We start from the raw sequence: 20,764 nt of genomic DNA on the forward strand, positions 1-20,764 counted from the left end.
TAAAGCTTACTTTAGTGGAAGAGAGAGTGTGGTGTTAAAATTATTTGATCGTTTTTGAATCCATGTGCGATGTGTGACTGTTTGTAGCTTATGTGAGTGCGTGTTTGCTTGTTTAGTAAAATTTTGAGCATTCCTCTCCCCGCCACCCTTCTCCTTCTCGATCCTTCCTTTGATACTGCTAAAGTGTACCAAGTAACGAAAATTTCATCAACAGGATGCTTCACCGGCGAACAGTCGTCTGCTAGATCGATTTATTGCAAGCGATGTGATTGTTGTGGCCCACCGTGAACCCCCTTCCGATCCGAGTAGTATAAAGTGATTCCTCAACACCTGAAGGTGTGCACAGGTTGAAAAATAGGTGTGCGAAAAAAAAAGCACGAACAGCTCCCGGATTGTGACACATCGTGTGCATCAAGTGTTTCGTTAATTGTTCCCTTTGCGCGATCGCCACCATTACGTACCCCGGCGGGAACGAAACGTCATCAAGCGGCCGGTCGATTGCCCTTTGTATGGATTTAATTATCAATATTCACGATGAATAACAATGATGATACGAAGGTAAGTGGATACAAAACGGAGCTAGTATTGAGAAACGCCGGTGCAGTTACGCACAGGCACCAAGCAGCATTTGGTATGGCGAACACTCACTCATTTCACCAGCCATTGCGTACCATCGATTGGGTCTTTCGTTTTCGGGGCCGGGACTCGTGTGTTGTAAATGAGGTCACTTCACATCGGGCGACAATTGGAGACAGTTTTCATACGCTTGCGCGAATGACGACCGCTAGGTGACTGGAGGGAAGTAGAAAGTGTTGTGGTGGGTTAAAATTTCAATCGTTAGAAAATTCGTTAGAAAACTCTAAATGTAGGTCTCATTAGATTATTCGCTGTGGTAGCTCTATTTTGATGATAAAACAAATAATTGTTAGGCTGTGTAAAGTTGTGCCACAAACATCAAATCGGGAGCAAAAGTTTTAATCGTATTTTAATCGGTTTTGGCGAAAGATTGGAAAGAAACGAAAATGGTAGGCTTGGTTGTTTCGAAAAATAACAAATTAAAACGTGTAAAATCGCAGAGAAAAGCAAACGCAATGATGAAAATAATCAATTTGGAGTTTAACAATCATGTCATCATGATACACGTCCTAATGAGCGGATACAAGTGTTTGATACGTTGGAGAAGATTAAACTCGTCAGCAAAATTTGACTAGCAGCGTTTAATGATCGAATATTTAGCAACACAGAAAGTACAGTAACAAATTTAAGCTTTTTAAATTTAAATAAAATCATCAAGCTATTATAAAGCTTCTAGCAATCCAACAAAAACTGGCCCCCAAGGTACACTGTGGCAGAGAATCCTCGTAAAAAAGAATGTAGACGTCCATCTTAGCCCGAGGTTGGGTTGTCCCCACGGCAACAAATCGAAAACCATCACAAAGGCAAACCACCGGTAATGGTCGGTTTCTTGTGCAGATATCGAGGCTAAGGATGTGTAAAAAATAAACAAACCACCTTCCAAAACCTGCCGCATGTATCGACGCACAAGACGCATGCTTTTAAGCTTAAATTACCGGACAGAGCATTACAGAGTGGGGCATCCGGGCAGAGCCATTTACCTTTTTTTTTTTTTTTAAACCGACCGACAAAAAAGAACCAAACCTGTTTTTATTGTTTAAGGTCCAATGCTGTCCTGAGTGACCTTCAGTACTTGGTGATGTGTGGTTAATTTCGAATTTCAGTTGTTAACGAAACAGTCAACCACTGCTCTGTTACTTTCCGTTGCATACTGTGGTCGTTACATTCGGAATGTGGATTGTAAAACTATAGTTTAATGTAGAAGAAATATTTGCTTATTTGAATATTTTTAAAAGCTGGTAAGTCGTGAAATTTTGTTTGATAAGAGCGAGCAACTTGCCTAGCCGAAGAGGAATGCGATCGAGTCCACCGATGAGTGGAATTATAAAACTCGGAGTTCAAGAAACTTTTTACATCTGCCCTATGGTGCCATATCTTGTGTCTCGAACCTGTTTTTGGGCCTAGATTACATGTGAGACATTTGCAACCTTTAGTGGGGATCGAACAGCACGGTGAGCAGGTGAGCTTTAGCCTATAGCCACCCTATCTCGCAATCGAAATGGTGTTCGGCTTCCTTAGGTCCAATTTTTGGGATGTAAATGATCTTGCTCCGGTGTTGACGAAATCGTGACTAAGCAGCGTCAAGATTTCGGTTGGTTTAGCCCAGAGTTGTGCAATAGAGTTGGAATGATTTGTATATGAACTATTTAATTTTATGTCCGTACGCCAGTGAGCCTTACCATAGGAATCAAGTAAAACAAACAATTTAGTTTCTTGTTAGTACATCAGAGAAAATTTTTGTGCGAAATCATATTTAACCTTGAATTATTCATATTCTGATATTGTTTTGGAACTTTATAACCACCACCCTCCCCTAGGAACATGGTAAATAGTTGCTGATAAAACATTTCATTAGCACTTAGCGCGCTACTGTTATCCGACTGTAAATAGACATTGGCATATCAAGCGTGATACCGACACTTGAAGTTCTTTATCACCTAATGCACGTAGATTAACAACAGCGGCCGAAGGCATGGTTGGAATTGGAATTTATTCTTACCAAATATTGAAAGGGCATTGTTGTGGTTCATCTGTGCGTATCGCTTTCAACATTCATCAACCTTTCGACCGGCAGGAATGCCAGGAAGGATGACAGTTTTGCGTTTTAGGTGACAATTGTTCGCTAATAGCGATGGTAAACAAATATTTACCCCCTTACCCAATTTGCTTAATCCCGCCCGCCAGGGAAACAGCCTCATCGAGCCTGATCGTTGATGAGCGGTCGGTGTTTGACAAGAGGGCACTTGAGACGCTGTATAAAAAAACAACTTGATGTTAGGTTTTTTTCTCGCTACAATCATTCTATCATTCAAAAATCATTGATCACGCAAGGTACGAGAAGAAGTTTAGGCTCGCTATATACATATAATCAACCTGCCAGCACGAGTGCAGTACAGCACAGTTGAGGAATAATGCAACACCAATGCAACCGAGCGACAGGCGGGGTGAACCCCACAAGATGGAGACCGATTGTGGAGGCTGTCGTACGCAAGCACGTGATTATTAAGATGAAGCATAATTTCAAACGAAAATGAACCATCAATGTAGCAACGTGAAGCACGATGTCCATGAAAGAAAATTACTGTCGGACAGAGAAAATCTCTCACAACGAGGGGAAGATCGTTGAACTCGCTGATTGTGTTCGCGGGGTTGTGCTTTTGATGTTTTTTTTTTTTGTTTGTTCGCGACGCCATTGCTGCTGCCAGGCAAATTTGTGTAACATTGAAGGTTAAAAGTAACAGCAACCCAGTGCGGCTGTGGAAAGGCCATCAGCATCGGCTACGTTGATTTTCCTGCAACTGCCATTGTTTGCAAACGCTTGCTTTCAATCTCTATCGCGACGATGATCTTGCCTTACTCCGTTAGACACTTGGCCTGGTTAGAAAGGCGCTAGGAAAATGATGCCACGATCAATGGAGTGTTTGAGGCTGCTTGAGGCCAGCGTGTACCATTAGTGGTTGAATGCATGTGAATAGGTTTGCAGAAAATATCTCTCGCTGGGTTTGCGTTAAGGTCATGTAAATCTGTGGGGAGGCTTCTGCACAAATGAGTCTGTCAATTGCGCCTTGGAAGGGGAAAGTAGCAGAAACAATGGCATGGAAAGTGTTTCTGTTTGCACTTGACGCCTTTTTGTCTTTTACATTTCTTTAGTTTTACATTATATTGTAAGCCTATTGTTTGGTCTTTGAAGTGTCATGAATCACTTACAAAATATAATCAGATTTTTATACACGCTGACGAGGTCAATTAGTAACACAGCGATCACAACAATAACTATATTTTCCTTCCTGTTAATCCTACAGGAATTTCTCCGAGCAAGTGGTACTAAAAAGATACAGAGCGTTCGGGATAATTTTGACAGTCACCTACGGAGAAAGAAAAAAAAAATTATGGCCAAATTAACCATCGGAGAATTTTTTTTTGTTTTAGAAAAAGTAGCTTATCATGTATTTTATTCATTTTATTAAAAATATCCACCCTCGGCTTCTATTACGGCCTCCACCCGTCTCCGGAACTGGGAACAAGCCCTGGCGACAGTTTCGCGGGGTAGGGCCGCGAAAACGGACCTGAGCTCCGCCTTGGTGTTGCTGGAGGTTCTGTTGGTGTCCCGTTCCACCGCGCCCCACACGAAGTAATCCATTGGATTAAGATCCGGGGTGCTGGGAGGCCACACATTCGGCGCGGTGAAGTCGTTGAAATTGGTCGCCAACCACTTTATCGTTTTGGAGGCTGTATGGCACGGAGCGGAATCCTGCTGGAACACGTACGGTCTGTCGTTGGCCACTCTCGTGATCCAAGGCTTTACGACGGTGTCCAGCATGGAAATGCCCCCTTCCGGGTTCAGCCTCAGCCCCTGCTCGGAAAAGTGGGGCAGCATCACGTCCTCTTCCGATGACACGCAGGAAAACACCACCACCGTCTGGGGGAACTTGGTTTGCGGCCCCCGTGGCACGTCCGCCGGGCAGTAAGCCAGCCACCGGTTGTTCTGGGTGTTAACCGTGTCGGCGGTTGTCGCGTCCGGCGCGGATCATCATGATGCATGTGATCCGCTTCCACAATGTACTCTTTTTTGGATTTTTTTATCACGGGATGTTTTTGCTACTTGTTCCGTACACTTTTAGCTGTCGAATGACGTATTGCTTGTTTTCCTATGCCAACTCCATCACGAGTTACAAAACAAAAATGTAACTGTCAAAATTATCCCGAACGCCCTGTATTAGCAATACGACCAGGCTGCCAATGAAATGAAAAGGTTTAAGGTTTAAGTGCATCTCAGAGTTTCCATGCATCTCGGAGTTTGCAGGCACAAAGGTAGGTTCGACCGGACCTGACTAGTTATAATAAAATATTCTTCTAGCTAAATATAAAGCTATGAAATCATAATCAAGATTTTTCTGATTCTGCAAACATTTTGTTCTCGAATTTTTTTTTTATAAATCTAGTTCTTCGTGGGGCATCCATTTTTACAACAATTATCTCTGCTAATTGTGGTACTAAATTTCGTTTACTAACGAACTAACGCGTAACCTTTGTGTACCCATTTATGCTACTACTGACAGCAAAACGCTTTACAGTACGCACACGTCAACCTGCAAGGACGAATGCTAGCCCTAAACGGTCATACGGATGCGCTTGTATCTTTTTTTTGTACCCATTTAAGGTTAAGAAAAACTTGACCGCCTCACCGGCTGGTCGAGAACAGTCGAACTGTGCCGCGATACGCGAGGGAAAGCAGTCATTCAATGGCACCAATATTTTTCCAATTTGCCAATTGCAGTTTTCCCTTCAACTCGACCCTGGATGCGTGGAAACCAAACGTTTTTGAGCCGGTTCTGCGCATCAAAACAAATGCCCGGACAGTTTTGACGGCTGTGGGAACTGCAAATTTTAGTATTTTGAATCGGTTCGGGTGTTCTCCAGCTCAAAGACGCTGTACCGTGTGTGAAGTGAAAAAAATGATGTTGCTAAAAAAGTTATAAACCATTTTGCTTTTGCGGCATGTTACTTCACAAAAGCATCGACCGGTAGAGATTGATTGAGAGCTGAACAGGGAAGAGGAGCCTTAGGAAATTGTTTGATCGCTTGGTGTTGATTTACGACTGATGGGTGGGATTGCGGGGCAGGAATAAGAGCTCCAATAACCTCGATGTGATCGGTTGCGGTGCATTAATTTTCGAGCTGAAGTTGAAACAGAAAGTGAAGTAAATTGCTTTGCTGGTAAATGATAAAACCTCGATACGAAGATACACTCATAACTAGGTGGTGCGAAATTTAGCGTGAAGCAAAAAGTAATCAAAGAAAGCGAACAGTGATTGCCATTGCCAGCTCGTGTTGAGGCTGTCGCGCGAAAAGAATTTACCGGCACTGCGGTAAGCATCGTCACAGAATGATTTTCCGCAACTTTCTTTTCTTCACGCATCAGCTGAACGTGAAAAGTAAATATGTTTCCTGACGCACGATACGCTCGGTGAAAAACTTTGCACGAGCACGTACGCGACGCCTCAGCAGTTACAGAAAGGTAATGCTCCATCGTAACGTTTTGGTGAGAAAAATGGAGAAATGAACGGTTTGTCCTGTGTTTTCTTTGGTGAAACCACTTGTCGCAATACTGGCGCAATAGTGTGGGGGTGGTGAATAATTTATTTTAAAAGTTTTCATTGCGTTCTGTTCGATCAATCTATCGAACGGTTTGATGCTCTGTTGACCTGATCTTTGACTTGAAAGAATATTTTTAAGATATTGTATTTTATGTTTAAAACATAAGAATTTACATTAGATAAAAATATTATTCATTCGGCGCAACGTATAAGATAAAAAAATAAAATTAGATCAAAATAAATAAACTAAATATCAAATAAAATAGTTTGCAATCAACAATGAATTCATTATTCGAGCTTTAAATTAAATATACTATTCTCCAACAGTTAGCTAGTAAATCGATCGTGGAGCAAAGTTCCCGTTGGACTGGAAATTCTACTTTTCGTGGTCAAGGTCAGTCAAGGGACCGATGATCCATTCGAAGAACGCCTCCAAAGCACTTAGAAGAGCAAAAGCTCTCACGCTCTTCTAGAAGAGAAAAAGCTCTCGTACGCCTTAGGGGTTGTTAAGCTTTGGTCAGGGTTTCTCAACGGTGTTTTGATCGTTCGTTGAAGCGCTGACTCAACCGGCTTAAGCTTACTCACCCTTAATTTCACACTCTTGCTCTCGGAACGAGCCTTCAATCTCAGCCACTCTCCACCATAAATGCTTATCATTTTCTCATTCTTATTTGTTCTTTCTTTCTTTCTTTATCTCTCTCCCTGCTGCTCACGGAATCTCGCGATCTCTCGCTATTGGAATCGGGCGTCCCCGCTAAATGGAACCGGGTCGAGCAGCCATCAATAGTTGACGTTGAGAAGGGGCAGCCAGAGAATGAGCTCGCGAGGCATGTCGCGGGCTCGCGGTCCCGACCAATCTCGCTGGTGGAGCCATTTGCGTCGGGCGACGACCAGCGCAACAGTAAGAGCGTAAGCAGCGACCGGTTCAGACTAGTGCTACTGTACGTGCTTCAGCTAACGAGCGTCGGTGCTTCGATCGCGGCCGTTGTACTCATCTGGTACTACATGGGTTGGGAGTTTGGATTGCCGGCACTGCTGATCACCTTGGTCGCGGTGTTCATCGCCAGCGGCTGGTGGAGATGGTGGTACATCGCGTTTGTGACGGCGCCGCGTGATATTAAGTGAGTAGCGCTCGGTATCGCCAATTTCTTCGCGCCAACGTGGAAGTGCGAAACATTTGCATTGTTAAACTTGCGGCTTGCCCTTCGGTGGCACGGTGACACGGCACCGGTTAAGCAAACGGTGGTGAAACGTACCGGACGGAATGGGTTATGCCCTGCCGACGAACGGTGAACGTAATTTGCAGTCCGTTTATTGGCCAAAGTAAGGCGGTGTGGAAGTTCTGTTACGCACAAAAGTGCTTACCTGTGACGGGAAGCAAATTCGTGGTACGAGGGCGGTATGTTGCGACGTTACGGGAGGCGGATGTGATGTGGATGTGAACGTGATTGTAGGGCATGTCTCGAAACGCATGCCTAATGAGCAAGTGGCTGTTGTAAGATTACATCGAATGCGAATTCGTGACGTTAGAAGTATGGACAGATGTTTCGTGAGATGGTATGATCAGGGCGCGAGTGAGACGTTGGGGTACTTTCCAAAAAAAGAGCTCCTGCAAACTCAGCAAAGTTTCTTGCACCGACAAAGCAAACAGAAGGACAAGAGCAGCCACAAATGGCTTGCTTTAGGAGCGTTGTAAATTCCCCATTGGTTCACCTATCAAGCGGACAACGCAACGATCGTGCAACAACACGACCATACGTGGTTAGCTGTCGAAACGCGTCCGTCCGCCTCGAAGGTCGCCAACGCATGGGAAAGTGAAGTGTGTACTAGACGAAGACTTTGGGAACTTTTGGTGGGGATCATCGTCTCCGATTTGTTATGCTGGCCCGCTTACTGTAAGCCGCTACAGCGAGCGTGCCGAGCTTCTAGAACAAAACAACAACAAAAGTATTCTTTACAAAAAAAAACTTCTCGAATTGAATGAACTTTGATTCGGGGATGGAAACCGGTTTGATCGCTGGAAAGTGGGAAGGGATGTTTTCTTTCGTTGACTACACACAGCGGCACAACTTACTTTACGAAACTCGCTGCTTTTGTGGTTGGAAGTTATGTAATTTTTGAGCATCGCTGCATCTGGCCGGAGGTATCGAAGCGTGTCACACACTCGGAAGACCACCACACCAGGGAGAGAAAATCGTACACGCAACCGTTGTCTGCAAATATTTGTACTGCGATGCAGCCTGCAACTGTTGCGATGATCAATGTGGAGCTTTTACTGGTGGCGACTTTGCTGCACGTATGCTGAGATACAGGGCTTCACCATTGAAACGGTTGTGCACGATCGCGTTTAAAGATATGTTTTGCTGAGCGATAAATGATTTTGTAAGCGGCTTTTATAAAGCTTCTTCAGATTTTGAAAAAAATCGGAACAAAATGTGCAAAATCATTGACCGAAATTAAAACACTCGAAACGAAACATTATCAAACCGGAGCTACTACATATAATCGGGCACGTTATCTCACCACCGATAAGGGCTTCATGTGGGGGATTAGCATTAAATCGGATTTTATGGATGCGGTCTTTTTTGTTCGTGTAGCTAAACAAATCTGAACGAGTTCTTTGCTGTGTTCGGTCAAGACACATTCTTAAGGTGACGACCAAGGTTCAAGTGAGTTGAGTTGAAGCTCAAACTATAAACAACGCGGTCCACACCTTGGGCAACAATTCAAAGTTGCTTTTGTCTTAATATATAAAGTAAACAATTTTCGCGAATTAAAAACTAGAAAAAATCCCTCGCATAGCTAATGGTTGTTTACTTTTGCTGTTTAACCCGGCAGAGCTCTTACGAGGTATATCAAGCTGCTGGGACTGGTGCGCAAGCACGCGAAGAACAATGCTACGATCGGAGACATCTTTGCGGAGTTTGTGTCGAAGCAGCCGGAAAAGGCATGTCTCATATTCGAAGGACGCACCTGGACGTTCCGTGAGGTATGTATCGATCATCACCAGCAGAAACAGTTGGATAATTGCTTTGTAGGCACTAACACACAAGTACGCTATTGACGTCAACGGTGACCACTCTTTACGTTTGTGTGTCTGTTTTTGTGTTCGCTCATTTTTTCCACCAACAAAAAGTGCCAAATAAGGAGTTATATTGGTGGATTTATTTTTCGTCGGATTGATCGTAAGAAGCAAAGTACAGTGAGTTTGTGTTATTGTAACCCTTCCCAACAGGTAAACGACTACTCGAATCGGTTGGCTAACGTGTTCCACTCGCACGGGTACAAGCATGGCGATGTGGTGGGTTTACTGCAGGAGAATCGGCCCGAATTTGTCGCCACCTGGTTGGGACTGTCGAAGCTGGGCGTGATCGTTCCACTGATCAACCACAACCTGCGCAAGAATGCGCTCATGCACAGCGTAACGGTGGCCAACTGTAACGCTCTGATCTACGGTGAAGCGTTAGCCGATGCGGTGGCAGAAATTGCTGACACACTGCCGTCCGCGGTGGCACTGTATCAGGTTAACGAGGTCGTCCAGAAACCGGTTCTCGCTAATGCGAAGGATTTGACGACGTTGATGCAGTCGGCATCGAAAGAGCTGCCGGTGAATGGTGTGAAGAAACCGAGCCATCATGATAAGCTGATTTACATCTACACCTCGGGTACGACCGGACTTCCGAAGGCGGCTGTTATCACGCATTCCAGGTTGGTAGATGATCGAATGTTGATTTCTCCCCATGGTAAAAATTCTAACGCTGCATTACGATGGGTACAGGTACATCTTTATTGCTGCCGCAATCTCCCTGGTGGCTGGATTCCGTGCGGACGATACATTCTACACTCCGTTGCCATTGTACCACACTGCTGGTGGCATGATGAGCATTGGGCAGGCTTTGCTGTTCGGTGCGACGGTGGTCACCCGAAAGAAGTTTTCCGCTTCGCAATTCTTTGTCGACTGTCAGAAATACAACTGCACGGTAAGCGCACTTTAGAACAAAACGATCTTAAGATTGTGATCATAAGCGAGGGATTTCAATTGCTTCCAGATTGCCCAATACATCGGCGAAATGTGCCGCTACATTTTGGCCACTCCGGCATCGCCTGCCGACAAAGCACACAAGGTACGCTTGATATTTGGTAACGGATTGCGCCCTCAAATTTGGCCCCAGTTCGTGGAGCGCTTCAACATTCCACGTGTGGCAGAATTTTACGGAGCTACGGAAGGCAACGCCAACATAGGTAAGTTTATTCAATGCTCCTATTGAAGTTCACTCCTAAAATGATGGTAACTTCTGCCTTTTCTTTTTAGTAAATATCGACAACACGGTAGGTGCGATCGGGTTCGTATCACGCATCATTCCAGTGGTATATCCGATTTCGATCATCCGTGCCGATCCGGCAACCGGTTACAGTGAACCACTGCGCGGTAAGGACGGTCTGTGCCAGCTTTGCAAACCGAACGAACCGGGACTGTTCATTGGCAAGATCATCCCCAACAATCCGTCCCGAGCGTTCCTCGGGTACGTCGATAAGGGTGCTACGGAAAAGAAAATTGTGCGTGACATTTTCCGCAAGGGTGATGCCGCCTTCCTGTCCGGCGATCTGCTCGTAGCCGACGAACGGGGCAGCCTGTTTTTCAAGGATCGAACCGGTGACACATACCGCTGGAAGGGTGAAAACGTGTCGACGAGCGAGGTAGAGGCAGAAGTCAGCAATGCTTGCGGCTATCGGGACACGGTCGTGTACGGTGTGGAGGTACCGAATCTGGAGGGACGTGCCGGTATGGCGGCCATTCTGGATCCGGAGCGGCAGGTCGATTTGGAGCAGTTGGCGCGTACGTTAAAGGATACGCTACCATCGTACGCTCGGCCACAGTTTGTGCGGTTACTGTCGAAGGTGGACATGACCGGTACGTTTAAGCTGAAAAAGCTGGACCTACAGGAGCAAGGGTTCGATCCGAGCGGTATCGAGGATTCGGTGTACTATCTAACGACGAAAGGCCAGTATGAGCTGCTAACGCCGGAAATTTACGAACAGATAAAGCGAGGCGAAGTACGACTTTAGGGTGCTTACTGTGCACATTTCGGTGCAACGGTGGACGGTGTAGTACTTGTTTGTTTTGTTAGTTTACAAATCGTTGTATATTGAAGGCTGTTTTTTCCGCTTAGAACAACTGTGACATTTTTTCCATTACAAGTTAACAACACACTCTTACGCGTGGCGCGTAGCCAACCAGGTAACAACGGATTGGAACAGGAGAGTTGATTTGGTACACAGAAGAGAGAGAGAGAGAGAGAGAGAGAGAGAGAGAGGGAGAGAGAATGGATGCTGTTAAGGTACTATTTCTGATAGATCTATTTCTTAAAGTGGTGACTGATTATGTGAACGATTTTAATGGATTTAGTTTTACTACCATGAGGAATTATTTGTGAACGTGACGGATCGAGTAAAAACCGTTAGTTATAAAACGTGAAACTACAATGACGATAACAATAAACACGGTATCTACTAAAGTTGGGATGTAAGTTTTTGAAATTTGTTGAAAAAAGACTTGAGTTTTTATACTACTTCTTGTTGGCTTTACGACCTTCTGGTCTCGCCGGCCATCAAATGGCTTACTAGACTTGCTGACACCACGTAGTTGTATAGTAAGTCCTCACTACAGGGAAACGGTCCGGATGGGATTTGATTTCAAAGTTTGTATACCTCTGGCCACATTCCATAATAATAATAACATAATAATAATAATAATAAAGGTATACTATTTGATTTGACCATCGATCATTCGGTTAGCATACTTAAAGGCGTCTATCTATCATTGTGTTGCGGTTATCACAGCCCAGTGTTGCAGCGACTGTAAACTGTTTTGCTCTTCAGATTTTTGTATAACAATACACCGGCTCATATGTTCATGGTTCAACTCTGATTGACCCACGAACACGCCACATGTGCGATTCAACCGTCATGGATACTGCTCGTGTGCAGGTCCGTTTGTACCACCAGCGGTTTGAATGTTGTGCGTAATTGTCTGGTACATGGTTACTTGCTAATCTCGCAAACGTGACATTACGGGACTCAGAAGATGGACTTTTGCCTCTAGCGTCATCGTAGATGCTTGTCCTTCCCCGGTGAAATACTATAAAATAGGGGAGACGGGGGTATCTCAAAATGTGATAAGCGTGGAGCAATAATTCAATCATTTGGATAAACCCAATACCGTTGGGGGTGTGTGAAAGATTGGACTATAAATGTTGAGGGTCAAACGAATTCGAGCATGACTTTTGGTTCACACCTTCATCACTCTCCATCATGCAGTGGTACACCGTCAGCTGCCTGCTTGTAGTGGGTTTAATTGCCAATGGTAGGTATTATCGTACCACAAAAATCCTAAAAATTTGTTTAACACACAGCTTGCTTTACTTTGTAAACTTAGGTTTTGCGATTGACGATCGCAAGTGGCAGTTAGCTCCCGATGGCAATGGAAAACTGCACCTGATCAACACCAATCCTTACGATCTTCCCGACACGGACAGCAACGCTGCACCACGCTTCGTGCCCCAGCAGGACATCATTTTCCGTCTGTTTACCCGTGCCAATCCAACGCAACCACAAATTCTGCAACTAAACAACCCAGGCTCGCTCACCGGTTCGAACTTCAATCCATCCCATCCGACGCGCTTCACCATTCACGGCTGGAACAACGATGGTTCGCACTTTATGAATGCACAGATCCGTGATGCATACTTCCAGCGGGGAGACTTCAATGTGATCACCGTCGATTGGGGTGTTGGTGCAATCAATCCGAACTACATAACCGCGCGCAACTTTGTTGGACCGGTAGGAAACACGATTTCGCAGCTGATCGATCAGCTGATCGCGAGTACCGGCGTGAACCCGGACAACATCTACATCATCGGATACAGTTTGGGGGCTCATGCTGCCGGAAGCGCCGGTAAAGCACAGAACGGACGTATCAACTCAATTATTGCACTGGATCCGGCAGGACCGCTGTTTGCCTTTGGACAGAATGATGCCGTCTCTCCGGCGGATGGACGGTACGTTGAAACGATTATGACGAATGCTGGTTTGCTTGGTATCAATACGCCACTCGGACAAGCCAACTTCTACCCTAACGGGGGACGCACGCAGCCCGGTTGTGGAGCGGACATTGGAGGCAGTTGTGCTCATGATCGTGCACCGATGTTTTTTGCCGAATCGATCATCACTAGCACACCGTTCCGTGCGACGCGTTGTGTAGATCATGGACAAATATTGGCCGGTAGCTGCACGTCTTCTGGGCCGGATGCCAATATGGGTGGTCAACCGTCGAACTATGGTCGTGGTGTGCAGGGTGTATACTACCTTCAAACTAACGATGCTTCGCCGTTCGCTCGGGGTTAACCGTTACTAAACTACTGTAAAATCTTGAAGTTTGTTGAAAAATGTTACTTTTTCTTCTTTCATACATAAATAGTACTACATCACCCACATTGGGTAAATTTTTACTTTAATTTACCTAGCGTATATTGGTTTATTTGAATTCGTATAAACATGAATAATGGCTGTGTGGAACACATGAATAATGAACCTGTTTCTTTTTTTTTTGTTGGGCAGCTAGGCAGCTTATTGTATAAAGCCTCCTTTCGTGCTCACTTCACTCCCTCAACTGTGCAAATGACCGAGTGTAGTAGGGGAATGTTGCTTGTTTTCAATCGTTATTGCACTGTACTAGTTTTCTTTTTACTGTTCAACAATCGTCAGAAGCCAAAAATGATTAAATTTTACACCGTGTGCATTCTACCTTTTGTAAAGAAAACAAGCTGTATGTTAGATAAAAAAATAATACAAAAGCTAACATATGTATGTATAATAGGTGCTTTAAAAACGAATCACTCATCAAAATCACACGAAAAACTTTCCCCCTTCTTCTAATACTATGGCATTGTAAATACTTAGCATCTTTGGAAAGCAAAATCACATATGGTGCAATATAAATCGTATATAAAAAAAATATTCATCGTTTTTATACAAACATTTGTATGATTAAGGAATGTTGCAGATAATATGCAAGATGCAAACAAATGCATATTTAAATAAGAAATAAGGCCGGCCAGTCCGTCCCAAAAGAAATAAAAAAACATGTGTAAATAACTAACAAGTAAATAATAAATACAAAAACTAAAGAAAAAAAAAGCAACAAGAAATCAATGCAATACAAAGGTATTAAGTTTGCTGGATATCTTACCAGGTTGTGCATAGAAATGATGAACTATACGAAATCATTAACCTTTTTTTTTCCATTTAGCGTAAATTGCCATTACTTTTGATTATGTTACTTCTCTTGCAACACTGTCTTGTTTGATATCTATATATGTATGCTAGAGATAACGCTTTGGTTTGTGTTGAGTTTCTTTTCTTTTTGTTGTTGAATTGTCCCCTTTGGAAGATTCCGTTAAATGAAAGGAAAAAACTGTATAGGAGATATGATGCTAGAGGCGTTGCGTGAAGCGCATGCGGACGTATATGCGTCGTCGCACGTTTGCACCAGATGGGTGTGGATGGGTGGGGTATATGAGGCAGATCTTTAGCTGGTAGACATCGTTACCTGTCCCGGTCGGCTGCCACCGAACCAGCTCATCTTCCAGTTAAGCGTGTCCTGCAGCAGTTTCTCCTCCTCGTAGCTAAGCTGCAGCAGTGTTGAGACGGCTTTTATCAAGTGTCGTGCTTCAACCTGCCCGCGAAAGATTGAAAGATTTATGAGTATCCGCACGTACGGTATCTTCGACTTTGCGGTAAGAACGTACCTCTCGACTAGTAAGAAATTTGATTATCACATGCTTCAGATAGCGAAAGTTCACTTCATCCATTACTACGGGTCCGCTGCTCGTCGATCCGTTCTGTTTCAGGATTCCATTCTCTTTCGCTACTATCATTTTTCCCTCGAAGCTTTTCGATCGTTCCAGCGACCGATCGTGGGTTGGTGGTTGTTGATTACCGCCAATGTAATTGATGTTATTATTGTTGTTGCAATTATGTTGACCTTTAAGCTCCTCCTGAAGCGTTTTCTTCATGTCCACGAGGCGTTGATTTAAAGTTTTTATAATCTGCGAAAAATACATGGTCAGACAGAGTGGGTTTAGCCATTTATTGACGCTTAAACGAACCTTATTTTTGTCCACAAGATCAGCGTTTAGGTTGAGATTCGTGGTCATCAGTTCGTCCACCTGCTTTCTTAGCTCATTGACCGTGTTTAGGCTGTGCAGTGATTGAAAAGAAATATGCAATAAATGCGTTATGTTGTCACAAAATGAAAAAAAAACAAAATGTTACAAACAAAATACCGTTTATCTAGTTCATGCTGCAGCATCATAGCACGTTCATGAAGCTCGATAGATTCATCTTTCTCATGTCGTAGTTCTTGACGTAAAATTTCCTCCTGCTGCGACATTTCTGCGTTCTTCATCAGGACAGCCATTTTCTCTTGAGTTTCGCTACAATCACAAGGTAAAAGGTACATAGGTGGGGATATTTTAAATTCCAACGGCAAGATAGCGAAATTTTTTTACTCACTCCGAAGGAGTTAAGCAAAAAAAAAAAAACGGCTGAACTCTTTTAGGATTCAAATCAAGATAGAATTTAAAAACTGTTTTGTAGTTCCAAACGCAGCGAATTGTCACAACAAGGCGAGAACTTTAGTTATGAGTTAGGGGCTTCCTTCTGCTTTGTTCTGACGACTCCCAATAGTTTTGTCAACAGAATTAAATTCCAGTAGAGAGTTGTGAATTAATTCCTTGAAAAGTATTGTTATTCTCTCACCAATTTCCAACATTAAATGCCCACACACACCAATTACACGTACCTAGCCAGTTGACGATTAAGTTCCCGTGCGGTGCTCTCCAGCTCAGCTACCTGACCCTGATAGGCACCGGTAGAACGGTCAGCACTCTCCAAGCACTCCAGTAGTCGCTGTTCTGATTCAGTGAGGTTCGAACGCAGGTCGGTACATTCGGTTTGCAGTTGTTCCTGTAATAAAACAGAGAGAAAGAGAAACAAAAACATTTTAAAATGATTGTTTAATAAACCAATTTTCCTCGCATGTGGCGCTAAAGTGTTATGGCAGTTGAAGTGGTATTCGGGTCAAGCTTTCCGTTTGAGATGTTGTTAGGCATGGTGGTTTGAGAACTGAATTCGGTGTTGAAGCACACGATAACGAAACTGATAAGGCGTGCAGGCGTGCTGCTGTCAAGAGACTGCCGCTTCAGGTTTCGACAATATCGTGTGTCGTCTGGTGGGAAAAGGTAAACCAAATAAATAAATCATAACAAACAACTGCTCGAATAACATTGTTCTTTATATTTATTGAAATTAAAATACTGGGAATCATGCTTGCGTGTGGTATTGAGATAAAACATATGCACAATGATCTGTTAGATGCGTCAAGTCAACCTAAGGCAAACATTTCAACACTCTGGGGTTAGAATTCTGGCTCAAGGTTCGAACGATCAACAAATTCGGTTGTTTTGATGCTTTACGCGTTTTGTCTCGGTTTAGCCTGTGGCTTATCACACATTTTACCATTGGCACTTGGCTGATAAGCTTCTGACATCAAACCATTCTCACAACACTTACGCCATGCAGGCTAATAGAGAGGATAGAAAGGAAGGATAGGATATCTCGGACACTTGAGAGAGAGAGAGACCAGGTACAGCGACACGGTATACCGGACGAACCAAGGGTTTAGTTCTCCCCAAGTGTGCCCTTCTTAATAATGCTTCTTTTGCGGAAGGTGATTGAAGTTGGTTCGTGTTGAAGTTGAACTACTTACTACTTTGCTGCTCATGAACGTGACCTCCTCCTCATGCTGCTCACGTGCCTCTCGCAGGGCAGAATGTAATTCATCGATTTCTTCATTCATAAGCTTGATCTGATGTTGAAAACCGGACGATTAAAAAAAACAATACTCGATTAGTGAATGATTTTTAAATACATTGAGGAACAGCAAAAACAACGATACACACCTTATTGTCACGTTGTGTTATTTCCGACCGTAGCTTCTCAAACTCGAACTCTAGCTGCTTCAGCTTCTCGATCAGCTCATCCTTTACCTTCAGCGCATTATGCTTTTCGGTGGTTTCCTCCGCGACCTGGCGTGACAACCGACTGACCTGCGTTTCGAGCGTCATGTTCTGTGCGCTCCAACGCGTTTTTATGTCAGACAAATGCAGATGGGCCGCTTCTAACCGTTGCTCGAGCATATCCCGTTCCTGCAGCAAACTTTGCACCTTCTCATCCGTGCTGCCACTGTTGGTGCCGAGCGAAACGCGCGTATCCAGCACCTGGACGCGACTTTTCAGGTGCCGGTTTGCTTCCTCGACCGCGGCCAGCTTGGACAGCAAACTATTTCGCTCGCACTGCGACGAATGGCGCAGATTTTCCAGCTCATCCTGAGTGTTTTCCAGCATTGGTTCGAGCTCCCGCATACGGTTCACCTCCTGCCGAAGACTTTCGGCTTGCTGTTCCGCATTCTTCTGATGTGCTATCCGGTCGATTGCTTCCTGTTCGCGAAATAGTAGCATACTCTTCAGCTTAGATATTTCCTGCTGCTGGCAGTTCTGTATCTTATCCTGTTCTTCACGCTGGAGGTCACGCTGCAGCTGACAGGCTTGCAGCTTAGCCTCGAGGGCGCTATTCGTTTGCTTCAGGCGAGCGGTTTCCTCCTCCAGTGAGCGTGCCTGCTCTCGAAAGTTGGTCAAATGGCCGGCAAGCTCCTGCAGCTCGAGCCGGGTGGCGTTCAGCTCGGCATCCTTCTGCTCCAGTACGCTTAGCTCGTCGATCGAGCTGGCACTGGTGAGTGATTCTGGTCGGCTGCGGCGCGTTCGGGATACGGACAGTGGTGCTACATCGTTGCCAGTTTCTTCGCGTATTTTGTTCTTTAGCGAAGTAAACATTATGGGCGTCAATTTCTTGCCAAAGCTGCTGTTAGAGTACACCGTTTTTCAGCTTGTTGTGGAGCGGGGTACGGTACGGATTATTACGAAACTTTGCTTTTTCGGTGCGGCTTTCACTGTCGCTGCATTGCTGACCTCGTAAACTGGTTGTGGCGGTGGGCAACTGCAAATGTTTACCTGCGCCCACAATGTTCTCAAGGGAGAAAAGGTGTTCACAGCGTGTACAATCGACTCGATTGTAACCAGTTCTTAGGGGGTTGCGATAAGCGCGCACCGTCGTCGCGAGACTTCTTGTATGAATGTTACTTTTTTAATCGGCAATACACATTCGCCTTTTACTCGCCCGGTTTTCTTTTTCCGAGCTTGTTTTGTGGCACCTGTTTGTCACACACTTTACTTTCAATGCGTTCCTGGCAATCGTAGCGTAAGTTTCCGCGCTTCGTTGGACCGATACCACCGGGTGTGTGCGTGTGTATGCTACACCACCCAGATGAGGGGGGCAGGGAGGTGTTCTTATCAATCGTGGCGTTTTCCACGGGTTTCAAAAATAATGGCACACGGTGGTGGGAAACTGGTATCCATTAGCTGCTGTATGCTTTTTTCTTTTTCGATTTGGATCGGTGAAACAGCAAATTTTAATGCGGAACACGGGGAAACGGTAGTGCAGACTTTTTGACTAGAGTGTTATCACAATTTTTCCGTTTTCTGCAGGTGGCATTTGCCGTTCCGTTCTTGATGGTTGTGCAATGTAGACGATTAGGATTCACTTCACAACATCACACGCCTGGCCAGTATGCCTGCCGAAAGAAAACCCTCCCACCAGTCGGTGATGTGTGTTATGCCGAGTTTCTGACCGTAGCAAAAGGACAAAAACACTACATTTTCCATAATATTTGGGAGCGTAATGTGAGGGAAGAAAGGTTAGGACGTTGTTGCTGTATTTGCTAGGACGGTGACAAACCAGTTTGACAGGAACATGCATACAATAAATACACTTTTATTGCGATAAAAATAATACACAGATAACTATAAACAAGGTTGTTTAATTTTTTAGGATTCAAAAGTTTTTGAAAGAATGACATACTGCATCAATAAGTGAAAAAGGGTGAAATAAATATGTCAGTGTTTTCCAAAGCAACGACAATGGACCAGCCTGGTGAAATGCACATGTAAATGTCATTCCCCAGGAGTATGAAAGTTTTCAACAGGCGTAGGAAATGTTTCACATTTTGAACTGAATTGAAATATTTCTCATCTGGCGGTAAATAATTTTCAATTTGCTGAAGTCGTAATTTTACCACGTGTTACGTGATAATTTAATGAAATAAACTGCAAATTGAATAAGAGGTGATTTTTTTGTATTTTTTTTATTCTATTAATATTCTTTTTTGTAACATAACCGGAAATAGGTGTACCATATCTGCCTTTCTTTATTTATTTGGTCGTAGTCGTGTCAAAGACCAGGCAGCTCCATTATTAAACACGGTTTGCTAATGTAGTTTAACTGGCTGTGGCGAAAAATATTTCTTGAACTGCCCTAGCGCATGAACAAGCTGAAACTGAAAAATAAAAGCTCGCATTGATTATCAATGCCTATTTTGCGATATGTGACCATCAATTATGGTTTTCATTTGACGTTTTAACCTTTTTTTAAACACCATTAAAACACTCTCTATACCATCGTTTAAAAGATGAGCACTAAGGCTCGCTATCTGAAATTATATGCAATGACACTTTATGTTAAAGCTCCCGTAATTACGATTGCCAAATCAGCATGCACAAAATTCATGAGAAGACATCACAAAAAAGCCCATATAGAGTCAATTATGCGTTTTCAATAAACCAGCACCGTCTGTGACCGGGTGCTTCCCATGATGTAGCCGCCACCGGCAACCAGAAACATCGTTTGTTATCCAATCGAAACATAAACGGTGGCTGTATGTATTTATTTACATTTTTTATAAAGCTCCGACTCCCTGCAGACAAGGATTATGCTGCTTGAGTTGTTACGGCGAAAGGAACCATGGTATGACTTATGTGTGTGTGTTTGTGTGTGCGAGTGTATTTTTTGTTATTTCAATTCCCAAACCATTTTCCAATCGTCCGCTGCCGATAAACGGTAGCTCTTTTTCGCTTACGGCTGTTGATCACTTGCAGCGTTAAAGTCAGCACGGGATCGGGCGGGAAAGCTTCTTTCATACCGAAGGGACGAATGTTTCGTGCACGTATACACACAAGTACACAGTCACAGCGTACAAACACACATACACACATACCCACTTATACACATGTACAATTTCGTGACCATCGACGGCATCCCACAGCAGGCAAGTTGTTCATCTGGCTGCGAGAGGAATAAGCGCAGGTGCGTGCAATGACTGCCAATGTGGAATCGAATAAAAACAATCACTTTGCAATTCTAATCGCTGTGGGAAAAGTTTGGCAAAGGAAGCACACGTACACGGAGTGGTGTATTTTTTTTTTTTGGTTCGTTTGTTTACAGACCTTGAAACAGCTGATTTTTTTTTCTTGGCAAACTTCCACGCCTCGCCTACCAAGACGAAGTTAATAAATACGTAA

At 44.0% G+C, this 20,764-nt stretch overlaps 3 protein-coding genes across 4 annotated transcripts; 2 read left to right on the top strand and 1 right to left on the bottom strand.

Annotated features, from left to right (window-relative positions):
• Positions 1 to 473: 473 nt before the first annotated feature.
• Positions 474 to 11,304, top strand: LOC126557250 (long-chain fatty acid transport protein 4). The gene is made up of 7 exons (XM_050212958.1): positions 474 to 558; positions 7,011 to 7,354; positions 9,072 to 9,222; positions 9,469 to 9,941; positions 10,012 to 10,213; positions 10,283 to 10,475; positions 10,546 to 11,304. Exons 1-7 carry the CDS (start codon positions 535 to 537, stop codon positions 11,298 to 11,300), a joined length of 2,142 nt encoding a protein of 713 aa, XP_050068915.1. The 5' UTR covers positions 474 to 534; the 3' UTR covers positions 11,301 to 11,304.
• Positions 11,305 to 12,404: 1,100 nt separating this feature from the next.
• LOC126558492 (pancreatic triacylglycerol lipase-like) lies at positions 12,405 to 13,637 on the top strand. Its single transcript, XM_050214515.1, has 2 exons — positions 12,405 to 12,597; positions 12,670 to 13,637. Exons 1-2 carry the CDS (start codon positions 12,546 to 12,548, stop codon positions 13,635 to 13,637), a joined length of 1,020 nt encoding a protein of 339 aa, XP_050070472.1. The 5' UTR covers positions 12,405 to 12,545.
• A 1,176-nt stretch (positions 13,638 to 14,813) lies between these two features.
• LOC126557371 (golgin subfamily A member 1) lies at positions 14,814 to 18,185 on the bottom strand. Of its 2 annotated transcripts, XM_050213117.1 has the most exons (7): positions 17,255 to 18,185; positions 17,062 to 17,160; positions 16,096 to 16,259; positions 15,578 to 15,727; positions 15,401 to 15,491; positions 15,041 to 15,340; positions 14,814 to 14,967 (listed from the first exon to the last, which is right to left on the bottom strand). In XM_050213117.1, exons 1-7 carry the CDS (start codon positions 18,182 to 18,184, stop codon positions 14,821 to 14,823), a joined length of 1,881 nt encoding a protein of 626 aa, XP_050069074.1. In that variant the 5' UTR covers position 18,185; the 3' UTR covers positions 14,814 to 14,820. The 2 variants fall into 2 exon arrangements, with proteins under 2 accessions (XP_050069074.1, XP_050069073.1); XM_050213116.1 differs by having other exon boundaries at positions 15,041 to 15,491.
• Between the last annotated feature and the right edge of the window lie 2,579 nt (positions 18,186 to 20,764).

The sequence above is a fragment of the Anopheles maculipalpis genome, chromosome 2RL (genome assembly GCF_943734695.1).
Source record: "Anopheles maculipalpis chromosome 2RL, idAnoMacuDA_375_x, whole genome shotgun sequence".
Classification (NCBI taxonomy): Eukaryota; Metazoa; Arthropoda; class Insecta; order Diptera; family Culicidae; genus Anopheles; species Anopheles maculipalpis.